The 22,783-nt window shown below is 40.4% G+C and overlaps 1 protein-coding gene across 18 annotated transcripts in view; it reads right to left on the reverse strand.

Moving 5' to 3' along the window:
* Positions 1-488: 488 nt before the first annotated feature.
* DMD (dystrophin) overlaps positions 489-22,783 on the reverse strand; it is a 986,794-nt gene continuing 964,499 nt past the window's right edge. For 7 of the 18 annotated variants that reach the window (XM_042866639.1, XM_042866634.1, XM_042866637.1 and 4 more), the window contains 6 exons: positions 19,540-19,783; positions 19,066-19,189; positions 15,191-15,283; positions 14,952-15,068; positions 9,340-9,371; positions 2,080-2,137 (listed from right to left, as the gene is read on the reverse strand). In XM_042866639.1, coding sequence (XP_042722573.1) covers positions 14,953-15,068; positions 15,191-15,283; positions 19,066-19,189; positions 19,540-19,783 — 577 coding nt within the window. In that variant the 3' untranslated portion in view covers positions 2,080-2,137; positions 9,340-9,371; position 14,952. Of the gene's footprint in view, positions 2,138-9,339; positions 9,372-14,951; positions 15,069-15,190; positions 15,284-19,065; positions 19,190-19,539; positions 19,784-22,783 lie in introns of all 18 variants that reach the window. The other 11 variants (XM_042866641.1, XM_042866638.1, XM_042866645.1 and 8 more) reach the window with 4 other exon arrangements.

Raw genomic sequence — 22,783 nt, forward strand, 5'->3', positions numbered from 1 at the left:
TTTTTGACAGACTCACTCCAAAACTAAGACCTAGAAAGTAAAACAAACAAAACAAAACCCTGATGAAAAAAACCGTGCAATCCATTTTCCTCCTTTTGTTTTCTGAAGAGAAGGTTTAAGGGTGGGCATAAGGGGGAAAAAAACGAGAAGAAACCCATCTCTTTCCCAGATCTCAGACCAAACCTTCTGGTAAAGAAGACCACGAGAATTACATGGGGTTCCTACCGCAGTAAAGTGTTAAATAAAGCTCTTTATTATGAAAGCAGAGGTTTGGGGGGATTGTACTTAATTCTTTGTGAATTATTGGCATTCTTACTTAAATGATGAGACCCGTTCACACAATGGACGAGTGGTGATGATGTAACATATCTGTACGTAATTGTCAGGAACACCACAAAACCAAAGTGAGGTAGAAATAGCATGACTAGCCATGTTCAATGTTAACTAGCATTCAAAATAAAATCTTTCCCAAATTTAATTACACTTCATACAAGAAGAGGTAACAGATTTGTACTTTGCAATATAAAGTCAGACGGTGTGTTTCTATGTATCTAAGAGAAAATTAAAAGCTGGTTAAGATAATGAAGTGGTAAAGCTTTTGCTGACAGCACCTCATACCCAAACCTACCTCTCAAGAGCTGCAGTTATGCTGGCTAATCTGTTTTTCTATCAGTTCCTCTCTTTCTCACTTTATTGTTAATTGTGCGGTGTTACTTGTAGAGAGAAACGGGGAAGGAGAAAGCATCAGGGCCTTTGTTTTGAAGATAAATATCTCGGGGAGCAGTGTGGCTACCTTCACCTGATCACCATACACATACAAGAACAGCAGTAATTCTACAGCCTTCCTCAAAGGTTGCTTGCTGCATTACAGCTCCTTGGGACCAGCTGCTCTAGCAGGCTGAGACAGACATTGTGGAAAGGTGTGGTTTTATTTTCCAGAGGATCAAGTAGCTCTACGTTCGTTAACAGTGTTGGAAGCCATACAAGCAAAGGTGCTCTGTGAGTAACCCACTTGTGCTTCATGTCAGAAGCTGATCCCACGTGGGGTCAGGAGGGAACTTCTCCCTTTCTTCTCTCGTGTGCAGCAAGGTGATGCTAACAGTGGCAGCGGGCAGGGAAAGCCACACGCAGCTCCTGCCAAAGCTCTGGGCGCTGGCTGCAGCCAGCAGAGTACCGGACAGTAAGGTCCAAAGGTTTCATCCGGTAAGGCAATTCTACGTTCCTTCACTAAGGACATTCAGGGATTTAGTCAGCAGAGGAAATGCTGGCGTATTGGACATCATTAAACTCTTTCCTTCTTTCTTCTTTTTTTCTTCTCATTAATTTTTTGCAGGCTCTGTCATGTCATGTGCTCTTTCATTTAATTATTGCCAACTAGTGTGATTCATGAAGTTATTAATTTTATTGGAAAGAAGTGAAATAACTATCTATCTTCACTGGAAGTCCAGGAGGTTTTTTTTAAAGCCAGCCCTACTCAGACAAAACCAATGACAAATGTTAAGTTGGCCGTTTTGGTGTCGCTGCAGGAAATGCTTTTTTCTTTCTCTCCTCTTTGACAGGCCAGGAAAAGAACACAGAACATGAATCTCTCTCTGATGCAGCTGCAGAGCTGAAATGATACTGAACAAATGCACTGCCTCAGTATTTTTTTTTTTGTATTTTTTTTAAAGGGGGTTTCTATAAACAATTATTTTTATAAAGCACACTTTAGTTTACAATCTTTCTTTATAACTGTTATAAATTTTTTTTTAAACAACCCGAAATGCGTTCCATATAAAGAAATGGCAAGTTATTCAGCTATCAAGATTTTACATGTAGTTTTCTTATAATTTTTGTACAATTGCATAGACGTGTAAAACCTGCCATTGTTAACAAAACAGAAACAGACTTAGGAAACTACTGAAATCTACAGTATAGTACCACTACCCTTCACAAAAATATAGATTTGTTTTCTTGTAAACTCTTACAGTCTAATCCTCTTTGTAGTATGAATATTATAAAAACCATGCGGGACGCCTGAAGTTGTAAAACACATCTTGCTATTCTAACACCTTGTCGTCAGTCATCACTGTCACTAAGGTTTCCATCGCTCTTCCCAAGTCATCTGCCATGTGGAACAGGCTCCCTACATTGTGGCCTAGAAAAGAAAGGCAAAGAAGAGGACATTAAAATGAGACAGGAACATCTCGTGGAAAAGGCCAAGTACAAGATGTGTCACTCTCCAGGAACGGCTCACCGGCATCCCCAGCGCAGTACGCTACAGAGTACTGTTTCCAAAAGTCTCCTGTATGAGCATATGTCATCATAAGCAAAAGCTGCCAATTTCCTGAAACACTTAACAGCAGCTCTGGCTGGAACAGCTAGTGTAAGCTACATTGACAATAAGCCAGCGTGTCTGCGTTCCAACAAAAATCCCCAGTAGTGAGGAAACCGCATCGTAACAAACGTTCACCAAAAGCCGTCATTACATCCAACAATATCACCGAAATCCTTCCAACTGGTGGCGCAAGTGTTTGAGCGTTCAAAGTTCTATCGAGGAGAAAAATAGAAAACAGATCAGCAGTAATTAACTACTTCATTAAAGGCAAGGAGTCCCAGCAGGATGGCTGCACTGATAGCTGGAACAAAGTAAATGGCTGCGGTTTACTCAGTCTCTTCAGTAATAGTTCCTGTAATGTCCTCTGCCTTTCAGACAGCAGTCCAGCAGTACTAAGACGCCCAGTTATCAAGTAACTACATACAGGCCTCCCACACAGAAGTGACAAATAAATGCAGACTGCAGGTTCTGAAGACAGAATCTATAACTTCTTCTCACGCTCATTTCACCAAGGGAAAGTTAAAGGTCACAGTGCTGACCAGCAGTAACAAATTGCTTCAACAAAATTAGAGACTAAACAGATGTGAAGGTAGGGGGATTAAAATGCCAACTGTTGTCAGATTAGACACCTTGCACTCCCTGCTGGTCTCTGGCAACTGTTCAGGAAATGTTGGGTCTTCTCTAAGCCCTGTGGCAGTTCTGCAGCCCCCTACCACTGTCTGAAACACCCTTGAAACATCTCAAATGACAGAGATCGTGGTTCAAGCAACTGAAGCCCACCTGGAGCCTCCTTCCTGAAAGTGTATGACTGAAGAGGGAATATGGCAGAGATCTAGACAGCCTAAAGGATAAGCATCCAATTCAAGATTCCTTGCAAGGACATGGAGGAGCAAGCAGACAAGTCTTAAAAGCAGCAGAAGGAAATTATATTCCACACAGTACATAATTACATTATTGAACTCATCGCCACAGGCTGACGTAGAGGCCAAACATATAAATGAATTAAAAAAGGAGTCAGAAAATAATGACAGAAGAAAGATTTATTTAGATGTGAAGAAGTGCACATGAACTCCAACTCTTGAAGGCCCCAAGCAGCGGAATGCCAGGAAATGAAAGAATTTAACAGGGGAAGCATTACTCAATAAAACTCCATGTTGCTATGGCCTGCAGGGTTTGATTTACTCCCCGAGAGTACTTGCAGTAGAGTATTTCCTTGGGAGAGCACTGAAGGTGCAACACTGTCTGCCCACGTCTCTGCTTCCCAGGAATGCTTTGTGTCAACCTGTATGCTGAGCCCTCACCATAGTCCAAAAAGAAGGAGCACCTGAATGAAGTCAGGACATGACCAGAACATCCAAGATGCATCTTTCACACAACTCACTACCTGTGCCCTGAAGAAGCCTGACTAAGCCAGGCTTAAGCCATTTAATACTGTCCACCTACAGGGCTCTTGCCCCTCCTGACATAGCTGTTGTCTCTAACAACAAGAGCAACCCTTTCCTGTGGGACAAATCACGCTCACCAACACAAGCTGGAAGAAAAGTCCATTCTCTTCCAAATGTTCAAATACTGTGATAATCATGCACTGCCAGCATTTCTACAGCGCACAGAAGCTTGGGGTGACATTACTTAATATTCACCAGCATACAGAATGGAAAAAGGATGACCTAAGAAATGTCCAGGGAAGTTTCTTTCTTCTGGAGAGCTACTACCACTTTTTACCTTCACATACATACATTTGAACTGGTTCTTTGGAATGTAGCATTCCTTATACAAAATTATCCCACATCTAAGCAATAAATGCTCACCAAGCTTTCCACTTCAGAGTGAGCACATGACACAGTGCCCAATATTGAGACAAAGAAATACTTGGCTCTAATGCAATGGTATCTTCTTTCTCACACTCATATACAGAAAAAAGAGATGCGTCACACAGTAATTTCTTATAAAAAACATTAATGTACAGTCTTAATCCTATGCAAGAACTTGTCATTCGCTCATAAGCATGTCAAGAAACAGCATATGAAAACTTCCTGCCAAGTTTTGGTCAAAAGATACCTTAGATTAAGGGATAATATTTCTTACACCAGGCAGGCTGTAATTAAATGCTAGCACGAACTTTAAGAAGCAATTGTAGTAATGGCCCTCAATCTTCATTTACCCCTCCCTATTACAGTGCAATCCCTCTGGCTGAGATCAATCCAGGAAAAAGAAAAATTGACGAAGTCATAGGAAAGCAATAATTTTGGACTGGAGATCCTCTGGTAAACTGAAACACAGCTGTCACTGGCCTGCTCTACTTATACGAAGCTCTGATATGCTTAGGTAGCAAATGGCACCAGAATAACCCTGGTATAAACTGACTGTTCTGCAGCATGCCTACAAACATACTGACTCTGGAGGATGAAAGTCCTTTTTGTGTCAAGCAACCTCTAGCTTTAAATAACATTCTTCCTTGCCTGCAGCACACTACAGACACAGGGCAGGAGGGTGCTGGAGGCCTCTGTTATTAGGTAACTTGCAGAGGGAGCAGACATTACTTGAGGGATCACTCATTCAGATTCACAGTGATGACTGATTCTAGAATCAATACCAGACTTTTCTGGGACTCCAAGGCCACTCATTCCAATTTCATTCTCATTTCAAGAAAGAGTTATCACCCAAACTGCAATCAAACTGCAAAAACCCATCTTCAGAAAAATTCAGTACTAGTTACTACTATTTTCTTCTGTCAGACACAGAGCAGTAAAGGTAACAAAAACAAGCTGATTTTATAGGAAAAGACTAGGTCTAGAGAGAATAACTTAAATCAGAAGAAAATATAAGCAAGTCTTTTAAAAGTCTGCCACAGCAGGTACAAATTGCTAAATTGTTCAGGCAACTGAAACACAGGCCAAGATGGATGCAGAGATCTCTAGCTATTCTTCAAAGCATAAAAATTATGGGCATGTATGCTAGTGCTTTTTTCTTTTCTCTGTTAATTGCTGCCATATTTTTGAGATAACCACGCTTCGAATCTGTTCTCCCTCCACAAAAGCTGTGCAGCGTTATGCTGGGGTGATTAAGCAGATACGAGTTCCTGTCCCTGTTCTGCCTGTACCACGGGTCATAACTTCCTCTGCAGAAGAGCGGAACAACCGTGCATCTCCTCCTGAGCCATCTGAGTTTACAGTTCAGAGCATAACCACTATAAACCACTGCTGACTGCAGTTTATGTTAACAGCTGGACTGTAAAGTCCATCAGCCTTGGCACTGTGGTCCCAGGACAGCATGGGAAGGTAGGATGAGCCAGAAGAGCACACAGTTTGGCTGTGCCCCAGCCAACCCTTAGCTGGACATCACTGCCCTGCCAGCAGCTTGGATGTACATGAAAACAGCAGAGCTCTGGGTGATGGTGGCCCAGGAGCTGCTGCCTGTGCCCCTGCCAGCCTTGTGCCCCAGGCTGCCCTGAGGTGGAGGAAGAACGAGGTGAGGGGGGCTTCCAATTGGCTCTGAGCTCACTGCCCCCTGGTGACACTGTTTGTTCTGCAGCAGCTAGAATTAAGCCTTCCACTACAGTTACATCAGGTGCTTCTGTATTTATTCACTGACGTCTACCGTGCTTCAAGTCTGCTCTTTTAAAAGACCTGTCACTGCTTTGCATTTCGCTGTCTGGGGAAGAGGTGTTTACTGCTGAACTATGTTAGCGTTAACGATGCCACGAGTCCCGGAGCAGCTTTGCAACACAAAATAAAAGATGAAAGTCCTTCTTTCTTACCTTAGGCTCCCTTGTAACAGCACCAGAGGCAGACTGGGAAAGCAGTCTAATTTAGATTCATGATTCCTCACCTGCTTGCACAGAAGAGTGAAGTGTTTCACAGGGTTTCTGTGAATTCTCTGTGGAAAGCTACCATGTCTGTGGGTACACAGCTCAGGCTGGAACTTGGCTGCCCTTGCTCTGGGGCACCTTAGCTTCTGAGCTCCTTTCCTGTGGCAGACATGACCTGAGCAACCTTCTGAATGATGCAGCAAAAATTTATCAGGGTTAAGTGCTAGGGGTGGAGGGTGGAGTCACTTGCACAAGGGAGTAAAAGATAGGACAAGATTGCAAATAGTTGAAAACAACACACAATCACAGAATGGCTCAAGTTGGAAGTTACCTTAAAGATCACCCAGTGCCAACCCCTGCTGTGGGCAGGGCTGCCCCCAACCAGCTCAGGCTGCCCAGGGTCCCATCCAACCTGGCCTTGAGTGCCTCCAGAGGTGGGGCACTCTCTAGTCCACCGCCTCACCATCATATGAGTACAGAATTTCTGCCTAACATCTCACCTAAATCTCCCCTCTTTCTGTTTAAATCCATTCCCCCTTGTCCTATCACTATACGCCCATCGAAAAAGTCAATCTCCTTCCCTTCAAGTACTGGAAGGCTGTAATGAGGTCTCTCCTTGGAGCCTTCTCTTCTCCAAGATGAACAAGCCCAACTCCCTCAGTCTGTCTTCACAGGAGAAGTGCTCCAGTTCTCTGATCATCTTTGTGGCCTTAACATATGCAATAATTTCCCAGTACTGTATATGTAATGAATATACCTTCCATAATGCTATTATTACCTAAGAGCTCAAATTAACAGTTTCTATATAGCTGGTTTTTTTTTTTAACACTTGCTTCCTTGCCTGCTGTGAGACTGAAACATAAGATACAGACATTTTTAATTAAGAAGCAAATGAGAATAACACTCTCCCTAAAGCACTTAGAAAAATATATATCATAGCTTTACACTCTTTATTATTAATGTTTTTAATATATTTTCACCAAAGGCATTAACTCCTTTTTTTTTTTTTTTTTTTTTTTTTTTTTTTTTTTTAATACTTTAAAGCTGAAAAGGTTTTATCCATGCTTTAGGCACTAGAAGATTGAAAGATGTTATTTAAGAAAAATACTACTGCAGTCTTTCAATTGCAGCAGCATTGCTCAAAGTGGGCAAGGAGAGTATTAGCTGATACTTGTAAAATGGAGGGAATACTAATACAAGAGTGTTCGCTTTGAAAGCGGGAGATCCTTATTTCTGCAGACAGTAGCTCCATCATTTCTGGTCACAAACAGAATGATGTGCTCCATATCTGCTGAATTTGCTTTAGAGGCGATACTGGAATTAAGGCCCTTGGGTGAGGGCACAGTAATTGAATATCAATCTTCCAGTACAGCTTGTCACAGAAATAAACGTGGAGTACTCAGCCTCCAATGAGTGGACAGAACGTAAATTAAGAAAGCCCAGAGCTGCACGGTCACTTTTCAGCAGCACAGACTTCTTACTCTTTCCCCACAAAAGAAAAAAATCCCTTCTGTTGGTGGCTTGAATTTTGATGCCCTTATTCATATTGAGTTAATGCCAGGAAATCCATGGGATTACACATGAAGACAATACCTAATGCGCAAAATGGGATCAAAACTTGGCCAGCGGGTTTAAAATTGCATGATCTGACAATGCACAAATGGATTCATGCATAAAGTAAAAGCTGTTCTGCAACTTACCTCATATACTCCACGAGCACGCAGAGAACTGTGCTTTATATTCAGCTCTGCAAGTTACTAAAGCACTCTCTGGAATCATCAGTGAGCACAAACACAACTGGAGGGCAGTATGCAATTCATTGAAGAAGTCAGGGCTTTTAGGGTTATGCTGATAGAATGCGAGCTGGTAAAAACATGGCCATTTTTCTACCTTCATATTGTTAATTGTATCAAATGTCCTCAGCAGCAGAACCTTCTCCTTTTTCTGCACAATACGCATACATATGAATGAGGATAATGGAAATCAACAACCTGTTTTGCTGAACTGGAGAACAATTCTCAGACCATATGCGAAGGGCTGGATATGAAATCAATTTCACACCATTTCAGAACTGGAGCAGACTGATGACATGCCAAGCACCCTTTTTCATCCATTTGAAAGGACCTGACCTTTGAGGGCAGATGTAATCTGCACCGAGGATCTCACTCCTCCAAATACCCGTGCAAGCTGCTACAGCAAATGCAGAGAAGCGCTGTATTTCAAGGCATCACATCACAACAAATCCTGGCTTACCCAGTGTAGTGTGTGGGTGACTGGGAGCTCACAAGAGCTCAGCCAAACGCCCAGTGTAGTGCGTTTCCTTGAGCTCGCCCTGCTGCATAGGAAAGGACATTTCACAGCTACCTGCTACTGCGCTCAGGCAGTCCCTGAATATTTTATCTTCAATAATGATTTTCCCTGAGAATTCATCTTTGAAAACGTTGTCTCTGGTTGGAGAGTGAAGAGCAGCTTCACAGAGTTAAAAATAAAGGCTTTCTGGAAATACTTTAAAAGGGGCTATGACAACACACCACAAAACATTTTCCTCCATTAACGACGTACAAATGCATCAAACAAACCATGTCCAAAGTGCCCACTGAAAACCACTGTCCATTCACTGAAAGCAGCACTGTGGATCTGGTGAATGTTAGTAGCATTCTTCATAGTGCAACAGTATATCAGTAAATTAAAACACCTGAATCTCTTGTACCTCTCAACTCTCACTGTGTTGAAGAAAAACAATAGGACACCTAATTACTGCGGTTCATGGTTGGTATACTGGCACACAGATGTAAATAAAACTGCAAGTATGTAAACAGAACAGTAAGGGACACGGGTCTCTCTGTTTTGTTTACACGCAGGAAAAGCAGAACAGAAGTCAATTACAGCAGCATTTTTTGCTGACCACATTTGTGACACAAAGATTTACTTTCAACATATTGCTTTCTCCTCCCTGCCCCTGAATTCCGTCTTCAGGAGGAAAAGGCACGCTCCTGATCTAACGCTGTCTCTGTGGAAAGTTGAGAGGTACGCTGCTGTTAGAGCACACGTGGGAAATGCACTCAGCAAAACCAAACAAAACTAAAACCACAAGAAAACAATCCCCACCCTTTAACAAACGCAAACAAACCGTGCCGTTGTCACACGCATGCTGGGCACAGAAAGCAAGATGTGACAAACAGAAGCCATGGCAGTGAGCTTGCATCTCACTAACCTCTCTCACTGGCTTTCCAGGGGCATTTCTTCCTTTAGGACCAGAGAGAGGAAGTGGAAGAAATATCAGAAAAGAAAAAAACAACAACAACAACACAACATGAATATGTTCTTCATACCGTAAAAGACACTTCAGTTTCCATTTAGGAACTTAATATAAAGTAACTATTTGTGCTTTAAACAAAGACTGAAAGTACATTGAAATCCACTGACAATTCTGAGCTGATTTATTCAAGAACAGTTCTGTAATCTGCTGTTTGGTTTTAACTTAGCAAAAACACTTGAGAAAACCACTAAAACCAACACACAGCCCTTTCAGCTGAGGATAAGGATGAAAGAGAAAATCTGATTCATATTCTGGGCATGCACATTTTGTCAATTTGTGTACTTCTTCTAATTAGCAGTGGTGGTAAAACCGTGTTTATCCAACTTCAAAATTATTTTATCTAAACATATTTTATTATTGCCTACATATGTATGTACCCATGTATTCACTCATATATACACATAGGTGTACTCACATACATTTTACACCTAAAGCCATTAGACAGAATATTACTATTCTCACATTCAGGATAAATGTACTCAAGAAGGTATTTCCAACAAGTCGACCCGCATGCATTTAACAATGATAGAGCAAAGGCACAAAGAAGGAGAAAAATGAAGTAAAAGGGAAAAAAAAGGAAAGTTTCTCAACACTTTTAAGTTGCAACAACAAAACCGAGCAGTCAGTAATGACTTCAGCTGAAAAGATGTCCCTTATGAACCTTCCTAGAAGCCACACTTTGATCCAACAGATTCTTCTCAAACACTTGTTGTGGTGTATTTTGCTTTAAAAAAAAGAAAGCTGGGTGCAAATCAACTGCTGAAACACTTCCCCCTGTACCCATTCTATGTCCAGTGACAATAAACACTCGCCATCTCCAGAAGCCATATTCCATTGCAACTGGTACACTCCTGAAGCACTGGTACTGCCAGACCACGAGTCTTAGGCCTCTAAGAGCCTCAAAGGCAGATACTGTTTAAGAAAGAGAATGATCTTTGCCCCAGAGCTGCTGTAAGTAATGTAATTGTGAGTGTTATGAGACAGCAGGGGGAGAGAAAGCTATGTGACAGAGAAGACACTGGTCAGCATAACAGAGACCTAAGTGCTGTCAAGTTTTGGAAGGTGTCATGACCTGCAGTAGAAAGGCAGAGAAAGAATATGATAAGTTTGCGAGTGTTTTACAAGGAGCAGAAAAAGGCTCAGCAACCTCATGCATCTATGCAGTTTTAGATTAAAGCACAGAGCACAAAGCACCCACTGAATTGCTTCTCTTCCACAGAATGCAGGAGAGGGGCAGGCTTTAGAGAGATCTGCAAACAGTACTTTTTTCTTAAAATAGAAGTGGATTGAAGTGTTGTGACTTTTATTAATGTACTCTTAGTTTACATCAGGACTGAGTACTCAGTGTCAGAAAGGATCTAGCCCTCCATATCACTACTGCAGAACTCTGCAGAGCAGCTCAGCTGCTACGCACTACAGCACACTGCCCCAAAGGAACCATAAGGAATCTCAGTCACCTGGGCCAAGTGATGTGCTATGCAGGACCACAGCACGGAGGGGGGGAATACACACCAGAAGGAGCCAAGCTAGCTCAACTGGAAGAGTATTTCCAGAATTCCCTACAGTGTAATTACTCCAGCGTATTCTTATGATTCAGTACCTTGTGAAAAGTCTGAGTCATGAGGTGTTTAGCTGCCAGAATGAGAAAAATTCTGTTATTTGCAGTGATCAAAGCTGCTAGTCCCACTTACAACATTATCCCATTCCTAGAAGCTGGGTGATGCAAGAAAAGAATGTGTCTGGTATGCTTCTATGTGAATGAGATAAAAGTAAAGCAGAACTTCTGCTATTCTTAGTGCCATTTATTTAATGTTGTGGGATCTTGTAATGTCACTGCACAAAAAAACATCTGTATTAGGCAGTACTGTGTTAAATAATTATGGTGAGTGCTGATCCCTCTCTAGAGGTGTCCAAGTAATGCCACAGCCCCATAGCTCTTTGAAGCCACCACGGTCTCATTTCTAACCACATCATTGCTCCTACTTCCACAAGCACTGCTCTGCACTGACATTGTGGGGAACTCACACTGAGTTCAATAACTCAAGAACTGTCCTGAAATTCACTTCTGAGTTTCACTCACAAATACCATTTGCCACAAAACCGTAACTACAAAATAGTCTGCTCCACTGTGAGATCCACCTGCAATAATGCAAACTCTTTGTCCTCAGTGTTGAAGGAGAAATGAATTTGGCTTTAAAAATACTACCCTGCCAATCTTACTTTCTAATTACAAAAGAATTCCCAGGAGATTCAGGTACCTGGGCACAAACACAGTGTGAAAATGTTTTCCTCTGTGGCCTACTATCTAGCAGGGTCAACTAAACCACTAAGGTGGTATTTAATAGTATATTTCCACTAAATGTCAGCCCTCTGACTTTGACATCTGTTATGAGTTAGCACAGCAGCTGTCTAGAGCAGCTGCAGCAGTTGTGAATTTGCTGGGAGCAGCAAAGTAAAGCAGGAATGGATGGGAAATCTCATAGGCTTCTAGTAAAGAAAAACTACTTAGGGACAGCAATCATCAGGTATTCAGCAACATTTTCCTCCACAGAAATCAAATGGCTTTCAGCACCTACAAAGCTTTCAGCTGTGCGAAGAGCACAGAGGTCCTGCGCTACTTAGGAAACGCTAACAACTGCCCAAAGGTGAAACTGAAGAAACTGAACACCTATAAAAGGTACAAAGGAATACAAGTTACTTCATCTGAAATCTGCTCATGAAGATCTGTGACATAATTTGTTTAGTGCATGGTTTTCTAAAATACGTTCAAAACAAATGCCACGAAACCTTGATGTCTCTTTCAGAGCACCAATATATAGCCAAGATTTGGTAAATACGATAATCAAAACAAATCTGTCTCCAGGTGACTAAAAATTAACCAATACCATATAATTTATTGCTTTGTTTCAGAAGGCCAAAATAAAAGCTTCCTGAAGCAATATCCTGTTCAGTGTATTGACAGTAACTTCCCAGGCTTTTAATACAACCCCAGATTTCCTCCATTTATTCCAATTTCAGGTTATTTGGAAGGATGGATTTCATTTTTTTATTCTCTACTCTTTCAAACTAAGATTTTGCTGTGTGCGTTATGTCATTTGTAGCTCCTCTGAAATTGCATAATCTATTAATACCACAGCAGAATGCTCTTTCTACAACATTAGTATAGAAAAAAAACCAAAGTTAGTTCAAATCCTAGTCAACCTTGCACATTTAATCTATCATCCTGCTATTCTGAACTCTTAGAGATGGTATGCATTCTGAGTGGTTGCATTTAATCCACGTAGTTTGAATTCAAGTTTTAAATAGTATCTCATGAGCTACTGTGTCAGAAAGCACTCCGACAGCCAAGCTACGATGACTGTGTTTCTTGCGACAGACAATTTTTTAAGTCTACTTAAAAAAATAAAATAATTAACGTAAGAAAATCTTGATAGAATTGTGCTTGTTGCTTGTTTGAGTTTATTGTTTTGTTTATTGAAAATCTGCAAGTGGCTCGAGATTTTATGCTGCCTGTCGTGTAAAGAAATAACACTTCCACCACTTCTGAATCCTTATCTTATGCTGCTCTGACACTATAGATATAGTGATAGATATAGATTTGCATGTCTCAACAGCAAGATGGCCTTCAATTCAGAGTTCTGCTGAAACGAATCAGCTCTGCTTCCTTTTCCCCCATCTACAGTCTTGTAAATTACAAGTAGCATCCCAGAAGCCTGTGGAAGCTGCCTGCACGTGGATGGCACCATCTTAGATTACATTCTAATCCTGGCTGTGGCAAAGTATCTGTTGATGTAAGCTCCGTTTATGCAGTATCACGATATTCAACTGAAAATATCAGTTAATCATTAAAATGAAGCAGAAGAAAACTCCATTACCGAAGCATGTGTGAAGTCTCAGCAAAATTGACAATTTCACTAGCCTTATATATCAGTGACTGGAAAGCCATCTGCATTGGCTGTGGGAGAAACTTCTTTTTTCCATGGATGGTTTTACCTTCCCTACTCTTCAATCAAAAAGCAACTATACAAACCTAACATTAATGCAAAACACATCAAAAAATAAAGAACAAAGTAAGACGATGAAACGCATCCTTGATCTCTTTAGCCCAAACTGTAAAATAAGTCACAAGAAGTGAACAACTTTTTCTCCCACGTGAACTAATCTTACTGGGTAGCCAAAGAGAGGGGAAGAGACAGGCTCTTATAAAGCCCAAAACTGGTTTGGTCAGGTCCAAGAGAAATGTCTTGTAGGAACTCAGATTTTGTCAGACTCTCTCCGTTTAGAGAATAATTTTGTCCTTTACTGTTGCTAGTCAGGCAGAAAAACAGGAACAAACAGCGGCTGTGTTTTAGAAAATTTGATATGAGTGATATATTATTTCAGGGACAGAAGAGCTTATAGAGTCTACAAAGGCCAAGTATTGTGGAGCAGTCTTTCTGCTGCACAAGCAAAGGATAGAAAGATAAGGATATCACATTTATAAGCAGTGGAAAAACAGCTCTGAATCAGCACCATCTGTGAAAATAAATTGTTATCTAAACATACTAATTCTGATTCGTTCTCATCTGTCCGAGTAGGAGACTGTCCCAGCAAATACTTCACCACTTTTTCTTCGTTGTTTCTTCACAGAGAATATATTTCTTGCGATCTCTTTTAATACACTTTTAATATGGTTATTGACAAGAGAAATAAAATCAGGAAATATATTCATTCTCCACATTTAAATCACCACATTCTGTAACAACAGAATGGAGATGTGAAGTTACAGCTTATCTTTCTGAACTAAAATATTAACTATTGTTAAAAATTTCCATTTTTTTTCCACTGGTATGCATATTCTGCTATTTTTACCCGCGAACTTTTACTTTTCATTCCTCACTAATAAAATAAAAACCTTTATTTTCTATTCCTAGTTAGCCAAGAATAGTATCTAAGAGAGCTCCTGCAGGCAGTCTATGTCCCTATTGAAACCCAGTCAACCAAGTATCAATAGACATTGAGACATCCCTCTGCCAAGAGGATTATGTCTGTGCCTTCTTAACTGCTACAGGTACATCCTGCACATCCCCTCTCCTGTATTTCAGCTGGACTCAGGTAAGATCCCTCCTTGGTGAAAAAAACAAGTTCCAAAAAATACAAATGTCTACCTTGAGCAAACAACAGGAATGAGTAGAATAGAGGCATTGAAAGAAATGCTGTGGCTGTACACAGCCTCTGCTGCACAAACAAACCACCCACTTGTTTTTCCTCTGTCACTCTGAACTTATGTGCTACAAGGTCAAGAACTCTGATTTAGAGTTTAATATTATTTAGAAGCATGTTCATCTTGGAAAAAGGCAGGAAGATAAATGTGGTAGGATGTATTGACATAAATCGGAAAGGGGGACAGCCTGAAGGAGAGAAGCTGTGAGAAAAGGAACACAGCCAAAAGGGAGAAGAATAAAAAGCTAAGGAAACAAGAGTCGGAGAGGATGCTGTTTCATCCACTTATCTAGCTGTGGACGTACCTTAAGGTAAAGGAGGGGCAGGTTGCTTCTCCACTCTAAACGGGACAGGTTTATCTACAGCAATTGGTAAAATAAAAAAAAGTAACAGCAAAAAAATGGAAACCAAAACCCAAACACCTGAAAACATGAAGGAAGAGAATGCAGTTTTAACTTCCGCTCTGCCCAGAACATCCACAACTTCTTTACAAGATAGTGATGCCCTCCTCCACTGGCACATGCTCCCGGGCAGCAGGGCTTACCTCTGGAACTGGGGAAGGAGTTGTTAAGCTGCTCCATCACTTCCTCCAAACCTGTGCTTGTGTCCTGGGGAGGGCTGAGCAGGTCGTCCTCGCCTGGAAAGCAGATCCAGACCGCTGCATTGAAGCTACTATGAAATCATTTGCTAACATCCCAACTACTGCGTATGTCCTTCATGAAGCTATGCTCAGTGACTTAGCCACATTCTCTGCTTACTACATAATGATAATTGCCAATTTGGATTTTATTTACTATTCTTGCAAGTTTAAGGATCTAAGGAAAATTAAATGGATTTAACACAATTAACCCTGATTTAAATTTGTAATAAGAAAGTTAAGAAATAACCTGCTCTGGTAAAAGAAGTGGGGCAAAATGTCTGCTAGGAACATTTAGTTCTATAGATGAGGCTCTTCGTTTCAACTTCTCTTATTCTATTAATGGTAAAAGAAACTACTGTTGTAAGTGCTGCTATTGAGCAGCTTTCTAACAGTGCTGGATGCACAGTAGTGCTGCTTTGCCTAGCTGCTTAAGTCAGTAGAAACCAAGATTCTCATCTGCATCACTATTAATATTTCTGACAGTTTAATTGCATCAGATTGGCGCTCCAAGAACATTCAATTGTACTTTAAAAGGGTTTAGCAGCAGTTTAATAAAGTGAAACACATCTCTCCCACCGAACAATTTCTATAACCTCATCATAGGGCAGTAGCTTAATGGGAAATTCAATATATTTTATTTTTGGTTGCAGTTTCCAATAACCACAATCAATCTGTTTATTTTACTGTAAAACCATTGCCTCTCATAGGAATAAAACACCTAAAAAGAGAATATACCTAAATGATACTTTCAGTGAGATCCTCTTTTACTAGATTCCTTTTATCTCTACCAAAGTACAAAAACAATTTTGCCTTTTGTAATAATCACAGAGAGGTACATCCTTATTTTAAAAATGACTTAAGGGTCCTTTTTTCTATTATGCCTTGCCCTACTCAACTTCAGTAATAAATAATCTAATTTGCTGTTAGCCTTAAGATTCTTTAAACACTATCAGCATTCCACATTAGTGCCATGTCTACTAAAAGAGATGCTGCTAAAAGGAGCACTTCACAGCTGTACGTATTCCTTATGACTTGAATTAGTGTTAGCCTCACCTTCAGGCCAGGAGTTTCAAAAGACTTAATGGTCAAGAATTACTGGTAACAAAGTGTAGATAAACAAAGGTAAAGCATCTGCAAGAAGCACATAATTCATATGAACAGCTATTCCATTAATGGTTTGAAAAACAGCTGCTGAGACTGCTGCAGTTTGTTCAGATTTTTCTACAGGTGTTGGGTTCACAAGCCAGTAACACTCAACTCACATCGTGAGCTATTTCTGCAACAAGTGCTACATCAACAGAGGTGCCTTAACAACATGAAGGTCCTTTCAGCCTCTGCTGGATGCTAAGATGGAAACTTAGAGGAAGATCTTACCGCATCTACCCAAGCCTTGTGAGCATGCATGTAGAAAACAACTGAAGATTGTAAGAAGGCAGCAGCTCTGCTCTCACGGCCAAGAACTGCCTTAGACAAACTGGCAACAGTTATGGAATTCCAAATATCCTGGTAAGTGCTGTTATAAATTGAACTGTATTTACCCTCAGGACTGCTATAACTTTACTTAAAATGCACTGGTTTGTTCCTTCCCATTTGGATGATTTTTCTGAGCCCTTCCTTGTAAGTAACACAAGATACCAGCCAAGAAATCTTCAGACGTTCATTACGTCTCCACCCAAACTGGTCTTCCCTATTTGTGTTTCTATAAAGGGCATGGAGAGCTGGGTGGATCACAAATTTTGGCACCTGAATAAACTGAAGTTCAGCAACAACCTCTTGGTTCAGAGCTTCATGGCTCTGAGAGTCTCCGTTACCACTACATTACTGAAGGGGAAAGCCAAAGATTAGGGCCTTCCCATTTAAGATTTTCAACTTGCTTAACTGTCTCTTTATCAACGGATTTGCAAATTAGGCTCTGAGTGAGTTACTTGTTTTCACCAAAAGGTTGGACAACACCACTGGCAGAAAGCTTTTTATATTAATCCCTCCTTGAGAAAGCAGACAGACACGAAACAGAGAGATGGGTTTCCTGTCAGAAACAAAAATATATAAAAGCTACCACAGTGGTCACTGTCTTTAGAGACCTACAGATCCTGGGCATTTTCTTGAAAATTATGACTCCCTCTTTATTGGGAGCAAGCTTCTCGTATGAAAGCATTATTTATAACACCATTCTGGTTCCATTCACAATTTCAGAATACTTTAAGTTATGCTTTGAAAAAACTCTCGAACTAGCAAACGATGCTTTCTGGTGTGAAAGGTGACAGCAACAGCTGTGATTAGCAATTCTTTTTATAAACACTGTTCCTTACTGCTGACCCTGTTGCATTGCTGAGTGTCAGCATGATCGTACTGATAACAATTCAACACCTCTCTGTTCTTCCATATATTGTCTCAATCAAACAAAGAAAAAAACCCATTTCATGTCTAAACATCTGTTTCAAATAAAAAAAAGCTTCAGCTGCTAATATGATTATATGCATATTAATTAATTCCAGTCTCACATATTAAACGGGAATTATTTTAGATCAAGTCAAATGAAAGGAAGTACATGACTGTATTTCTAGCCTACTAAAGGAAAAAATATGAAACTGTAAGACTTTTTAATTAGCATACTTAGTGTCATGAAATTCATGACATTTCTTCGGAAAGCCACTGAAAATTACTCAGCAGCAAAATATTTACTCACTAGTAACATAATTACAGAAGGAATTAAATGAAATTCCCGTTATCTGTCATTGTACTCTTGTCCCCAGTCTTTAACTTAAGCGACCCTACGATTTATTTCACTTTTTTTTTTTGGTGGTAGAGCCTACAGAATGCATCTTGTTTGATACCAGTACAAGTTGACAACTCCACCCACACTCAGGAGGGAAGACAGAACTCCTTCACAGGTTGCCTCTCTCATAACTATGGCACTTCAGACCAACCAAAACATTTCTTTCCATTCCATTTCTCACTGGGACAGACTCTTTCTCTAACCATAGTAAAGAGAAAAGCTTCCATTTAAGACTTCCACTTCCCCCAAAAGCCTCTCTTGGATGTACACTTAATACATTTATATTTATGAAGTTGTATGTTACTTTCCAATTTTAATATTATCTTGCTTAAGTAATTTAAGTACTACTACTTAAAGATGCTGCAATGGATGACTGCATTTCACTAACAGAAAATCCTTCCCACTGGCTAATAAATAATCCCTAATTATAAAACAGACAGGAAATCATGAAAATGCTACAGCAGTGGATAACAATTCCAATCTCTATTCATGGCATCTTATTACTTAACCTTATTCTACATCTCATGTGACATTTACTTAGAAGAGACACTACACGAGCTGCTGGAGAGTGACAGCTCTATCCTACTGCTCAAGCAATGACATATTAAAAATACCATCACCTCAGTTAACATGGGGATGATTAATCATACACTTAATCTCTTTGTCCATTAATACTATGTCCATTTCAGTCAGCCATGTTATGCTTAATAGCTGAATGTCAATCTGAATAAAACACTTAACTGGTTTCTTTGTGATGTTTGTTTTTAGAATTCAAGCCCTGACTGATCTGTGCATTTAAAGTCAAAATATCTACGCTACTGTGCACATCATCATCAAATCCAAAAGCCTGAGCCACAATGAAAATGTAAAGAGCCAAGTGATATCGAAGACTATTGCAAATGTCTACTTCATTTCACTTGAACTAACAAGGCAGCAAGATTTTTTTTCCTGGAAAATGGGACTGTAACTATTTTTTATGACAATCTGAACTTTGTTATCTTACCCATGGTTTCTGAAGTCTGGCTGCCAACTACACGAAGAAGCATTGGCTGACTGCTGTCTGACCTCTGCAAAGAGGTAGAAGGAGATGATAGTGTTGTACCATTCACCTTGGCATCTGCCTGTGGCTGAAAATTGAGGGAAAAAAGAAGAAATTGTTATTAACAGTTTGATACAGTCGTACAATTCTTTGCACCTCCGTATTTTTTATTTATACCATGAATACACACAGTTTTCTGCTTCTTTTTTAAGTATATCCACATGACCAATGCATTTAAATTCTGAATAAAAGAGAAAACTAGATAAGAACTCTGAAACATAATTTCACCTTGCCTCCTGAAGTCAATTTTGAACAATTTAAGATTTTTCGCTGACTGGTCTCTACAGATATGATTTTGTGGTATGCTATCATTATGGGCAACAGCTCACACCCTGTTTGAAAAATCACAGAGATCTCAGAAAAGGCCTCAGGACTCGCCTGCTCCAGCAGCTGCCTCAGCCTGTGCAGCTGTGACTCCAGCTGTTTGTTGTGATCCTCCAGAATCTGCATCCTGGCCTCCAGGCGGCCCTTGTGCTGGCGGAGCAGTTTGGCTTCTGCAATAAGTTCAGCATCGCGGGGACTTTGTGGAGAAACCGGCATCATCTCTGGTGGGGATGGCAGTGGAGACAATCCTTTGTGATCATGCTGCTGCTTCAAACGGTCATACTCCGCTTGCAAGTTTCTGTTGAAAAGCGACAGAGAAGTAAAGCTTTACCAAGCAGAATAGCATTGCTCACGCTGCCCTCTCCCACAGGCAGTCGGAACGGTGTTCCTCTCCTGTGATGTGATACCTGCAGCAACCAGAGAGACAGAGGCTCAGCTCCAGAACCTGCCTTAGATTCTGCTGATTCCAAATCCATGTTGGATTACACCTCGTAGATTTGCGCACAGCAAATGGAACTGTGCTACAAGTATTGCCTAAAGGCTCTCTGCATCATGAGAGTTCAAAATTAATTCCTTTCCAGGGCACACAAAGCAGAAGGCTGGCTGGGCTCTAGACACCGTCCTGCTCAGTACAACATGTCCTGAGTTCAGTCCTCAGCTTTCTGCATTTTATAGTTGCTAGTACAAGTTGAATTGTCTCTGCACTACCAAGCACAAATACACTAGTGTAGTAATTAGTGCTAAAAGAGCAATCAAAGCACTTAACAAACACTAATCAAAGCTTATACCACCTTGCCCCATTGCACAGATGAGAAAATTAAGAAAAAAAGGACACTAAAAAATTCAGAGCAAACCACAGAATTCAAGAGTTCATTTGCAACTGTGCTCGCATTAATTAGGCCACATAATTCTCCTTCCTTTATATTTATATATATACATAAGTGCAATTGCATTTATAGTCTATCTTTAAACTGCACTGTGTTTCGCTAATTCAAGAGGCTTTAATTTCCACCTTAGTTTGGTCTATCTACAGTGCTGCAGTCTACTGTGACATTATGACACTACTAAGCTTGTTTTTCTATTGCATAAAACTCCAGTTTCACTCCAGTAAAACTCTGCATAGATTATTATGATCTATAACAACATATATACCTTACTGGGGTTAACAATTTTTCCAACAATGGAAAAATGGTACCTGGTAGTAGAAAAGCACGAGATGCCTAATAGCCTGCTCTGGGATTTTGTTGTTCTGATGTTTCTCTATTGCTTCCCAGAGGGGGAGAAATGGCTCCGTAGATGGTAGGCTGCTAACTGCTTACTCATCACAAGCAGTGACCCAGATTTCATTTTTTCCCAACTTGCTCTTACTTGAGGTTGTGAGATAAGACACTTTTTCCAGTTTTGCCTGCAAACCACAACGCACTCTGACATTTCGGTCTGAAGTCTAACTAGCACTTCAGAAACCCCCCAGTAAAGATTATTAAGCTCTGAAAAATTCCTGAAGGTACATTTTTGTGACCAGAACAAGAACCAGAGCAGCGTCACTTGGACAATGAAACGATGCCGAGGATAAAGACAGACTGCTGACTGCTCCTCAAATATTGCACTTCTGTCACAGGGCAAATGTATGGTGGATGCAACCTAACTTGGGACAGTGAAAACCCCAGAAAACCATCCCTCACGGATGTCTCCCTTGCACAACCTCTCTTCTGCAGAGGAAACCAAAAAAAGATAAAAAGAAAAAAATGAAAAGAAAGAAAAGGCATCGATCCATTGATCCTTCCTATCTGCAGGCTGTTCTGTAACTCAGAATCTCTTTCCTTCTCTAAAGCCCACTAGGAGTGGACAAGAGACTATGGAGAGAACTCAATAGCTGCTGTTAGACATAATCTATATTATTTTCTTGTTGCTCTGTGAATAGCTATAAAAATTTGATTTCATGAAAGGGATTGACAAGTTCTCCAAAAAAAAAAATGAGAAAAACCTGTGGATGGCAAATTAAGAAGATGCTAAAAAAGTTAGTTATTTGCTTCCAAATTAGACAGGTTTAAAAAAAAAAAAGATTTTTTTATTAAGTAGTTTCCAAGTCCAAAAAATATCTGAAAGAAAGAAAGGAGGGCTGTAATGAGTGTTGCCTTTCGTGAGACTTAATGTTTTCTGATACTGCTAGCTGAATGAACTGGTGAATAATTAATAAAAATACTAAAAGGAAGAGGAATGAGAAAGACAACAATATTGCCCAGAGAGGTTGTGGATGCCCTGTCCTTGGAGGTGTTCAAGGCCAGGTTGGATGGGGCCCTGGGCAGCATGGTTTAGCATTAAACGTGGAGGTTGGTGGCCCTGCATGTGGCAGGGGGGTTGGAGATTCATGATCCTTGAGGTCCCTTCCAACCCTGGCCATTCTGTGATTCTGTGATTCTGACTGCAGAGTCCTACTGTACATTAAAGTTTACATACTATTGATCATTAAGCTTGTTTTTCACAAAGTCTGTAGACTGTGGCTATTAATGTCCTGTGAGGAGTTTCACAGATGCATAAAGCAGCAATATTCTACAAACAGCAGACTTAGAAAGTCTCAAAGTGCCGTAAAGCAAAAGATTTACTACCACCCTAAGGGAAACCAAACAAATGCAGTTGGTCATACCTACAACATAATCACTGCTACAAAGAATCTATGATTATGCCTTCAAGTGTCAAGACAGAGAAATCTCTCCAGTAACTATGGGACTGAAAAACAACTGAGCATCAAGGAGTAATTCAGATAAAAATGTTTTCATGTTTGATATAGAATAGTCTAAAACTCTTTCTGAAATGCTACAGGAAAAAAAAAAAAAACTGTTGTAAAGGATTCTGCACATTAACCAAACAAAGGCGTCTGAATTTATCAGTTGCATGAGATCTAACATACAGAGAACTGTATTTACATAGAGGGAAAAAAACTCCAATGTCAGAAAGAAAGAAATCATTTGAAAGTTGCTCCAAGAACCTCCTTGAGGAGAGAACAATCTGTTTTTATTCCCACCTCTGGAATAGTTTCAAGCTATGGGGTGAAACAGAAATGCTGCTGCAAGCCAGGCATCCTAAGAAGTGTCCACAGCTCTCAGAAGACAACATCTGTGTCCTGAGGAAAGGTGCTGTCTTACATTTTCAGCATAAAAGAGAAAGGAGAAATGAAAGCATGATCTTCTGTAAATGAATGTGACTGAGCAATGACCGGCAATACTCAGAAATCCAGCCTCAACTGGATGACTTTCACAACTGGATGTCACAAACACAGCTAATGCATCTTCTGATCACT

Source organism: Lagopus leucura, unplaced genomic scaffold (genome assembly GCF_019238085.1).
Source record: "Lagopus leucura isolate 7727_CA_CO unplaced genomic scaffold, USGS_WTPT01 Super-Scaffold_100001, whole genome shotgun sequence".
NCBI classification, from domain to species: domain Eukaryota; kingdom Metazoa; phylum Chordata; class Aves; order Galliformes; family Phasianidae; genus Lagopus; species Lagopus leucura.